At 43.8% G+C, this 11,456-nt stretch overlaps 1 protein-coding gene across 1 annotated transcript; it reads left to right on the top strand.

Annotated features, from left to right (window-relative positions):
* Positions 1-1,818: 1,818 nt before the first annotated feature.
* On the top strand, positions 1,819-11,254 carry T265_09954 (hypothetical protein; the record flags this gene model as incomplete). The annotated part of the gene is made up of 2 exons (XM_009176185.1): positions 1,819-2,052; positions 11,204-11,254. 2 exons carry the CDS (start codon positions 1,819-1,821, stop codon positions 11,252-11,254), a joined length of 285 nt encoding a protein of 94 aa, XP_009174449.1.
* Positions 11,255-11,456: the final 202 nt, after the last annotated feature.

The raw sequence follows: 11,456 nt of genomic DNA, 5'->3' as shown, positions 1-11,456 counted from the left end.
CAAGTCACTATCAGCAGCGCCGTCATCTACACAGGTTTATCAAGGAATGCATCGTCTGGTAACTCAGTCTCGAAGTAAAAACCATAATTATCGAGATTCTGTTATGTGGGTCAGGCAAACCGAAAGGATATGAATATCTCCTAAGAGATGTACAAATTCCCAATATTACTGAAGACATCTGAACCGACAGGGCATGGTTTCAAGGTGTTTTTTTGGATGATATTGACTGGCACTCAAGTGAGTATGATTTAATTCTGGGTAATTGAGAGCAGAGCTGAATAAAACTCTACCCTGATCAGCATTATTCCGCACTGTCTAAAAAGTTTTAAGAAATTTATTTTTAAATTTCAGTTAACCAAAAAATTATTTTTTCAATAGAGTGACCGAAGCGCACATGCGAAAACAAACTTTGTTTCAGTGTAAAGGCTGTGGAATACGAAGTACGTACTTCACATGAGATATTATTTGAGTAGAACAATGAGAAAGCGATACATGCCTGACTTGTTCACACATAATTCTACCCAAATTGCCAGGAAAATCAACAGCAATGTTGAGCTCCTTTGAAATAAATAGCAATCTGGAAGTGGCCGGCGAAAAATAGCAGTCATTTCGGTATCGCCATTTATCCAACCTATTTGATAGGTGATACTCAGGGATCCAGTCCGCATGCGACCACCTGACGCGGATCCTTCGATTGGAAGTCCTAAGTGCGGGCTAGTTACACTGCTGATCAGCCGCTCGTGGCCGAACGGTTAAGTGTTCACCCCGCCAGCATTGAGGTCATGGGTTCGAGACACCCTGGAGTTTCGTGATCTTTGTACTGCTGATTATTCCCAGTAAGGATGAAACAGCCGCGGGGTGTCTCTCGGCTTTTCAGCATAGATTGACTCCACTTACAGGACGAAATCTCTGTTAAAACGTTCCATGTCTTCTCACAATACCAATCAGTGGCACTGTCCAGTCGAGAAGTGTCTTGATGTGTGAAAGAAGTATCATCGTTTGACCAGGTTCTCCTGGAAGACTTATACTACGCACATTCTTTTCGGTTAGATACCGCAGCTCCTGGGGATTATCAGTTGCAGTTGGACAGCAGGCGGACTCCTTCGTTTGAAGTTTTATGTCCATTTACTCAGATTCATGAGCAAACATTATCCTTAATTGAGCTGTCAAACAACAAGCCCTCTCCCTTGGGATATTCCATATACTTTTTTATGTGCCGCCAGCCGATGGAGATTTGCAAAAATGGCTAGTCGACTGTCTACAAGCTGAAAGCAATTCGAAAGACAGTCACATGGGCTCTTCTGCCTGTTCCCTGGCCATCAGTCGAAGACATTTCAGAATATAGAAACTGTGTGGATCGTGAATGTTTAGCGTCACCTGAAACTCACCAACAGGTGATTTCTTCATAAAAATTCCACTGTGTGCTTGACATGCCCTCTGGGGCTTGCCTAATCAGGATACTTTAGGTGCTGGCCGATGTGATTCTACTTGGTTTGCTACTACAAATTCCCAATAGGAATGGGGAGTTTAAACCAAGAATTGTCCTACTATACGTATCGCATCCCGAAAAGTCCAACATGACAAGCATAGTTTAGTAATCTTCCTTATAAAAACTGAAGCTAGATGGGAGGATATCCGGACACATAAACAAACTTGATCGTGAGCATAGAAATCCTTCCATTTGTTGTATTGTGGGTGATTGTCTATTGACTACTTCTGAACTGAGTCAGTCAGAGTTAGTGTTAAGGAGGAAAGAAACCGGGGCACGGCTCTGTTGTTAGGTCAGGTCAGGTCAGGTCAAACATACAGGATGGCTTAATGCCCGATTACGGTCGTTTGCTTGTTCGTTCTGTCCAGCCAATGGTGACTTTCCTGCCGGGAGCAATTTTACACCTCATTAGCGAACATACACTCATTTGCAAACTAATTTGGTTTTTCGACAGACTCACCTGGAATCCGGCTGAATCTCTCGTTTGTGATGTTCAACTGAATGTGCTGCACCAGGCCGCCTCATGTTTCAGTCGCTACGATATTCGAGATATCACGATACATGTATATCTTTGTAATGTACTACTCATCAGCAACCTCATGAGTAGTACATTACAAAGATATACATGTATCGTGATATCTCGAATATCGTAGCGACTGAAACATGAGGCGGCCTGGTGCAGCACATTGAAAATCCGTCGACGGATGGGCTGTCGGCGGATTTTCAGCAACCTTATGAGTAGTACATTAAAAAAATTTCACACTTCGCTGGTTGTGTGCTGCTATCCGAAACATATGTTGACCGATGATGACCTCGGGGACGCGGCGTTCTCTCCACGTGTGCTTATCTCATGTCTGAACGCGTCCTGACACGCTTAAAAGTCTTTGAAGTCATATGGCCTTCTGGACAAAAAAACCAACACACCAAGTCCTAGAGGACGTAGGTCGGTTGAGTGTACCGGCAGACTGCTTATGGTACAGCTTTGCCATGGGTAAGATGTCTGTTCCACGGGGAAGTCTGACTACAACCATGGTTGTAAAGAAGAATTTTTTAATCTTTGAACAAAACCAACGCCTTCCACTTCATGCGCTTCACAATAGAGCCCATAGCTGAGAGTCAAGCACTCCTGGTAGTGAATGTAACATAGTTGAATGATTACAGACACTGCGGTGTGTTTATTCGTTCACACAGGTGATCAAGTCAAGTGCAAAACTATTAGAACAGTCCGAATTGCCGGAGTAACACGCCCTTCACACACCATACATCCGGTTGAGCGCCAATTTTTTCTTCCAGTTTGTGTAGACTATTTGCAAATGACATTGCATGCTGGCTGTTCATCATTAATACACACACACAAAAGTCGTTCACGTGTAGCAGAACATATATTTAGCCTTCTTTCAACCTTTTTACGCGAAGTCGGGACGTAATTTTTCTTAGGAGACTTTGAAACATACCAAAGCCTGTCTATTCTAAGCCTCATCGATCGTTTCGATTCCGAATAGTGTACAGTCTTACATTGGTCATCAGGTCAAGGTCATTCTATGCTCTCCTTGGTCTCCTCTTGACACACGGGGTGTGAATGCCAGAAGCAGGTCTGGGGGAGCCCTAGTGGCTGTGAGGTCCGTAGAATGATTCTCGTATGAAGAATCGTCTTCCCATCCTGAAGGAATCATTCTGCTGAGCCCATCAGCCTCCAGTTTCGCTCGTATTGGAGCTCACGTCCTTGGCCGTTCCGAGGTTTGAACTCCTCATATCTAACATGCGAGGCGACAGTGTTCCCACTAACCCGAATTTTTACGTCCGAACAGGCGAACGTGTTCGATCCTTGGCCGTTCCGAGGTTTGAACTCCGCATATCTAACATGCGAGGCGATGGTGTTCCCACTAACCGAATTTTTACGTCTGAACAGGCGAACATGTTCGCGCTTGAGTGATGTTCAACACCTCGAACGATCGATCGATCGTTCGGCTGGTCTGTCTGGACCTCCCAGTCAGGTAGCGCCACCGACGCTTGAAACCCGCTGGACAGTTTTTTTCTGTCGTGGGGTTTGCGGGATATGGTCCATATTTTTGTTCAGTCATCCTCCTATCCTGGTGCAATCATTCTGATGAATCTAGTATTTGTCAACGTGAATACCACTTTCTGAGTACTTTTGCCTGGCCATAACTGACAAGTAGGTAGGCATCCGTTTAACGGCTAGCATCAAAGCCATGAAAGCGTAAAATTGTTGCCGAGACTAAAGTTCACAAATTTGGAAGGCATATCTCATACATGGCACCAAACTGTGTGAGATCAAAATCACTGAACTCATCCAGAAGGCGTTCCTAATTTTGACAAGCATTTTACAAGGTTGATCGACCATGGCGCTTCTGAATGTACAAGTACGCATGAACAACAGTAGCCTATTGTGAGAGAAAAAAGCCCATCCATGGTGCACATCTAGCCATGTCGACATGAAATCGACAAAAGCCAATAACTTCCCTCTTTCAGTAGATATCGATGCACAATTGTACACCCATGTAGACGTTATTCCGAGTTTGTGCGGTGTAATAAACATAGTCTTAGCAACCACAGTTGTCATTTGAAGAAGGAGCGTGTGATTACCCCGCATTCGTTGGCCTCAATGTACAGGGCGTCCCACAAATGTTGCGTGCCTTCGCTTCTGTTGTCCACACACACACACACACACACACACACACACACACACACACACACACCTACGTTCAGTGCACGCGGACAATCCTGATGATCGACATACACGCAACCGAATCCACATGTGCACTCCGAGACAGAAAAATGCTGCAAAAAGCCTTATTTCCTATTCTAGGCAAGTAAGCGCCCGTCCTACAAGAAACGAAGGAATATTATGCCAGGCCAACATACATCCTGTCAAAAATGGTTCCTGATAGTCCAAGGGGGTGTGAGGCAGACACACAAACCGTCCGCACTTAGACCAGTCTTGGTTGCCGAGAAACTGAAACTGAATATCGGTTTTAAGGACGCATCTGATCGACCACAACTGCCACTTTCGAGCCAAATATGGTTATACTAACGACCACCTGTACGGGTAATTAGCGACTGATATCGATCAGTTTCGAAGGAACTTAGTGTAGGTGGAAGGTATGAACTGAAAGGTATGCAAACACTGTTGAGAATATCCTAATGTGAGGAATTTTGAAGGGTATATATAATCCATGAGAATCTTGAGTAAGAATGTATTGAGTATGCCGTTCGTGGATTTCAAAATTGGGGAGCCCAAATAATTTATTATTGATTTTTGCACATGCGTTCGAAATGTCAGAACATAACAGCAGTGTGAGGGGGACGCCATCGAGTGTATGCATCCGGCAGTCATATTAAGCAACTAGGCTCGAGAAACCCCTAGGGATCGATATGATGCCGAGTTTAGAGATTGATACTTTACTTTTCGGGTTTTGCACCTATCTGTTATGCTTCAAACGGAATGGCTGGTTTTGGGCCCGAACGACTGCTGGTGAGATCGGCGTCTATTCATTGTGAAGTCATCCGCATATTATTCCTTTGAAAAGTCTCATATCACTCATACTGCTGACCAGGCTTTCAAAAAATCATCATTTTGAAGATGTCAGCATTCCCCACAGTTGCGTACAACGCAGGCTAAACTTTCAGGGGCTCATCTGGGTCGCAGCTTCTCAGACGGTTAACAAAAAAGGACCATAATCAAGCATTGTGAGCTAATCAGTGAACGAAGATAACAAACTCCTTGCCGTCGGTACACACTACTCACAAGGTTAGTGAAAATCTTCGGACAGCTCACGAAAGTCATCGCTCTTCTTGAGGCTTATCAGGCAGCCACCATCCCGGAATTTTCGTCAGCCCCATGTTCTGCGTGAGCACCAAATCATAAGCGACTGGCAAACAACACTCACTGAATCCGAGATGACCCTCGTATCAAAAACTCTCCCATTTGCAAACTAAATTCACAGTCTACTGTACGTCATAACGGTTTTGAAACGCTTCTCGGTTTGCTGGTCCTGACCTGAAAATGAACTATCTGTCTCTCTTTGAGTTTTCTGTACTGTGATTTCAATCACCATGATTCCGTTGTTTAGTAGTCTGTTTGAGTCTCGAAGTGATGTTTCTACGTGGTCTGGGAGTTTCGAACTCACCATCAATTCTTTATGTTCACACAAAGTAACTCGGTTTTCTTATGTGCCACTTTTCGGTGACTTTGGTGTCAAAATTTTGCGCATCGTTCAGAGGTCACACTACTTAAATGCCAATTGTATACAGAGGTGAATATAAGAAACATGGGTTCTCTCGAGTTTTAAGGAAGTAATTTCAGATGTTTTGTTCAGTAGCCTTTGGAATGTGGACGCTCATCCCGCTGTTGCTCAAACGGGTGACTGACGTATGTCGTTTTCAGCGGAGATTTTGCCGTGTAGGTTAAACTAGCCTGTCCTGTTTTGATGAAAGCAATAAATTGTTGGTCATCGAATCTCCAAAGCCATCCATCTCCAAGCAACCCTCCAGCTAGAAGTTAGGGTTTAGTTTAAACGGCCATGGATGGCCAATCAGCATCGTGACTGGCTTTCATTCTGGGCAGGAACTGGCAACACTCCTCCTGAAACCAAACCATGGATGTCTCAGAAACAAGAATGACTTGTATGTCAAGTGAGCCTTCCACGTGGCAAGTCTTTATCGGACCAGCCTATCGATACATGATCACGTGATGTGAATTCCAGTATGAGCGCTAATCACAGCTGATTAGCCGCTCATGGCCACAGGTTTGAGACATCATATAATAACCGAGGCTGTGAGTTCAGATCATCCTTAGAATTCGTGAGATGTTCAACGCTGATGATTCCTACTAAGGGTGAATCAGCTGTAGAGCACTTCCCAGCATTTCAGCACTTGTTAATTTTACCCACACGATAAAATCTCTGCTGAAAATACAGAATCTTCCCGTACTACTAACCAAGTATCTCGCTTTTACCTTCTACTCTTTGATGGGCACATGACATGTATCGATCTCTCCCTTTCTACACCCAGCCGGGAAATTATTTATCCAAAACTACTGGTGGTCACCAGGTTGTTGCAAGAGAATGGACTCTGTATTCACTTTTTAATGAGTACGCGTAAAATCATCATCGTTCGCTCCTTTTTGTCGCCAGCCATTGGAACACAGACCCGGACAGTCTAATAGTTCACAACGATTTCGGGTCCAATCCTATCATTGAGGTGAACTTGGGCGACAGCACAAACCAGACTGGTTCTCTTGAGTCCCACGATTGAAACAAATGAAACTGTACTACGGAAAGTTTTCCCAAAATTTAGTTGTTCCGGAGTCAAACAAGTCAAACAGAAAGCTCGCTGTCTCACGTGCTTCGGTTGTCTAACCTCCAGTCTGCATTAGGGTCTGTGTGGCGGCTGTTTGTACGCCGACATATGGAAATATGAGAGTCGAACATGATTCTCATCAGTAGTTCCTTCTATGCGAACCCTGACAACTCAGTGAGGAAGCATACTAGACATGACTTTGTCAGGTTGACATGACATGAATTTTCGCTGTCATCCTCTGCCACGACATGGTGCGAAAGTTGAAAAAATCGGAACCACGAAAAATTTTATTATCTGGCTTAGAAAGAACACTTTTGTCCATCAGAGATTCATACATTGCGCACACTGAAGAAATGGTATAAATCCTTCTGTAGTTTGGACAGTCCAAGGAAGGACAGGACTCGAGCTTCGCTCTTGCTTTAAACATGTTTACCTATTTAGACATGATAATTCAGGTGCGCTCAACGTGTGATGGTGGAGTGCGGGTGACAGGTTCATTTCACCTGCCAGATGTCCTGGGCTCGACTCCTGACACGTCATCTATGCAATCCTGATTAGCTCCATTAAACATGGAACTCGAGTCTTGTTTGGTGGGAAATACTCAGAATAGAGGCACCAAGGTAAGTGAAAGGTTGCTTTAACGAACGAGCCAACTCGAGTCTTGTTTGGTGGGAACTAATCAGAATAGGGGCACCAAGGTAAGTGAAAGGTTGCTTTAACGAGTGTTGTGAAGTAAATCATGCGAACCCCGCAACTATCAGCAAGCAACAAATTCCATATTTGACCTAATTTAGACAATGGTATTTTCCCCCAACTACGCCCATTTCCATGCCGATCTGTTTGTCACGGAAGATTCACCTAAGTCCCAGTTGAAACTATCGTTCTACGATGTTTAATCTACAGCGGAAGTCAAATTGCTATGCAAATGAGTGTTTTGCCAAATTTCATGCAATTTGGATCCAAGCGTAAGGTTGACGGAAACATGGGCGCTGAGTCAACTGAAAGAGCCCCAAAAAGCCGAAAGTAGGTTGCCGTAGAGTTTTCAGCAACCTTTTAAGTGGTGCGGCACGTCTAGATAATATTATCCAATTATAGAGACATGTTAACGAAGTTAACATAGAATAGGAACCAAAAATGTCAAGCATGAAGATTAGCTGGATATCAGCCAATCGATACCAACCATCTAAGTCAAGCATTAAGGTGATGCGAATGTTCACATAAATAAGTAATGATTAGTCAAGGTTACTCCGGGTCAGGAGGCCGTATAACAGACACAACTGCTGCAACAGACTGCCTTACCTTTGATTGATAATTAAATGGTTGCACCCAAAGTTCCTATCAGGAAGGTCAGATTCATGAAAGTAACCTCAGAACACCCGGAACCTACTGCTCCACCAAAATCTCAACAGAAAAGCCGGCAAGCATCCAGGCCAGTAACTCATTCAATCAGTCCAGCAAAAGCTGATGAGTGTTCTTGCACGCAACAGAAGCACGACCGAATGTGATCAGCGTTCAGGCACTTCACCGAGTCACGATCGATGTTGATGGGTGTTCAGTAACGCCTATCAGACAGCCTGGATCACTTTCAGAAAGTCCCCTTTAAATAGCGCGGGGACGTTGTAACTTTTGCTCTCGCACTCACTTGTTCGGAATATAGCGGTTGCGTTCCCTTCTGTGTGTCTTCTTTCTCCGGCACTAGGCACTGGATCGGGTTAGCAGCAGATACTACAGGTTGGCGAATCAGTAGATATAACAGTTCCGGATTCGATAAACGGATAATCGATTGGCCTTAGACTCCCCCGGTTTCGGTTTTCGTACACCAGTGTCAGCCAACTGAGCAAAGGTCACTTTTATGGGAGGCCTCAAGATCGATATTGCCAACACCCCTAACAGCAGATCATCCAACCATCGCACCGATATTTCAACGCGGTTGGTGATGAGACGTTTGCAGTTCAACTCGTAGACTCTGTGAAGAGACGAACAATCAATATCCGCCCTCCACTTGGGCAATGAATCATGCTGTATTAAAACAGAGGGTTTGGTATCCCAGAGGTTTCCCAACCCAATCTCTCAGAAATTTACAGGTCTCCAAGTCTGTGAGGCTAACTTAGCCCCGAACCAAACCACTGTTCGCAATTAGTGTCCAAATGAACGCTCTCGGTGAGCTCTGTTTCAGGATATCTAAGTGCACTCTTTTCCATAACTGTCCTAGAAATATCTATGCCTCTGCAGAGAAGAAAAAGGAGACCTTTTGGCGCTCCCCAATATCTGCTTGCTCTCCCTTGAAGGTGGATTGTTTGTTCTCTTCGTGGATTTCGCTTTCTCTCTCTACCCATTTGGAACTTTGTCCAGATATTCTTGAGATAATTCACGATATAGCATACGTGGAGCAAACATATTTTTTAACTTTAAGTTGATTTATCTAAATACAAACATGGGACACCACAATTTGAGAGTTTCATTTCAGCATGAGAGAAAGTTGTCCAACACTGGAAAAAGTAAGTGAACCATGGTCTATGTCAGACTTGACTCGACTTGATCGCAGTGAGCTTGTCATCAGCTCCACTCACAATCACAAATCAGCCAGAAAACTTCAGTGTCTTCTTTGTGAGTAGTATGTTGAGCTTGGTTTAAAGTCGCTGTCTCCTTTTAGGTTGTCTACCGCAGCATTTAAACTTTGGCCATGTCGCGATGTGAACTCAAACACATGCTTTTTATAAAGGAAACTACTCACAAGGTGTCTTGAAAACTCTCGACAGCCCACGACCAGTTTCGCCCTTCTTGGGGAGGTACAGTCCTCGAGTTTCCGTCAACCTTATGTTCCACTTGAACACATGCTTGCTGACACAGCCTATTATTGCATGCCCCATGAACGCGTGGCGACCATTCGCAGGCTGTTGTTGACTTGTTTGATTACTCGTAGCGTCGCCTACTAAAAAGACCACAGTCTCATATGCTTTTGTCCGATAGACATCTTCTGTTATTGTCAGAACAACAAAATCCTTTGGGTTATTCGATCAATCGCAAAACGCTTGAAACCCATCAAGAAGTTGTCGGTCTTCCAGTATAATCTCTGTGAGACCTTCTTTGTTCCTTTCGTTGACGCCCTAATGATGAGAACAGCAACAGTCCAAGAAAGGATCCATAGATGGACATATCAAGTATCGTTCCATGACGCTTGCCTATCGGGTACCCTAACCTTCATCAAGGGATTTCCCTTTATGTCTCGGACATTACTATTCCCTATATATATTGCCAGTAGCTCATATATTATATACTGACTGTCCTGGCTTTGTAGAAGTGACCTGAATTCCAGACAGTCCTCGATATGTATCTCCTTTCCATCAACTCACTTCTGACCAATCTGTCAATTAGCTGTTAGTGGGTAAACAAGCTATGGACAAACAACACAGCACTCGACTTCAAGTTGTCGAAGCTCACACAATCCCCGGTCTTTCATGTTCTGTAAGCCCTGCGTGGAAGTTCCATCTCCACAAATTTTCCCGAACACATTTTCCACAATGTATCACATCATTCAAACGGGTTTTCAACTAAAAAGGACACGTAGAGAATGCAAAGGGATAGTTGTGTCAACGGTTGGTGTTGTTTTGAAATGCAACAAGGAACCGGTAGGTGAGATGATACATCATTGTTTGTTTGACACAAGCACAACATTGTTCCCATGTTGCATTGCATCATTATCCACATAAACATGAGTCGGAACGCGGTTTTGTTTTGGCTACTTTGATGATGAATCACCACAAAAACGGGGTGATACTTTGCTTGCGCAAAATATCGATCACATTTTGAAGAAATAACGAGCCGAAACTGGGATGTTTATCACCCGGAATCTGTCACAACCAAAGCGACGAACCTCCAAGTTTGCTAACACGGAATTCGGACAAAATAGAGGAACGAGCCGTTTTTTCGGAAAACCGGGCTCATTTAAACTGAAAAAACCACAAGTAGATCAGGAGACCTAAATTCAGTGGAAATTTATGGCCGAGAAAAAACGAGGCTTTTTAAACTGGTTTCGTGAGAGTTGAACCGGGTTTTCTTTATGATTACGGGAATTTACTGGATGGTGAAAAACTACTCCATCCGTCTTATCGATTTTGACACACCCATCACCAGACGCTACTGGTAATAGATTAGAAGATCGTAACTTCAACCTTCTACCTAAGATTATTCTTTCTTGTCCATACGCTGTATCAGAGAGCCTGGAAACATCACAAACGAGAGATTCAGATGGGTTGCAGGTGAAACTCTCACAAAACCAAAATACCTTGCAAACGAGTGTATATTCGCTAAGCAACAGCTTTGTTAACCAGGCTTTTCCCCATAAAAATTCCTTCCTTCTATGAACTACACTCATTTGCAATGATGATTTTTCAGCAACTTTATGAATACGAATCTACATGTATCGCGATATCTCGAATATCGTAGTGACTGAAACATGAGGCGGCCTGGTGCAGCACATTCAGTTGCCTGGAAACATCACAAACGAGAGATTCAGCTTGGTTGCAGGTGAAACTCTCACAAAACCAAAATACCTTGCAAACGAGTGTATATTCGCTAAGCAACAGCTTTGTTAACCAGGCTTTTCCCCATAAAAATTCCTTCCTTCTATGAACTACACTCATTTGCA

Source organism: Opisthorchis viverrini, assembly GCF_000715545.1.
Source record: "Opisthorchis viverrini unplaced genomic scaffold opera_v5_320, whole genome shotgun sequence".
In the NCBI taxonomy this organism is placed as follows: domain Eukaryota; kingdom Metazoa; phylum Platyhelminthes; class Trematoda; order Opisthorchiida; family Opisthorchiidae; genus Opisthorchis; species Opisthorchis viverrini.
This window is presented reverse-complemented; position numbering and strand designations above follow the sequence as displayed.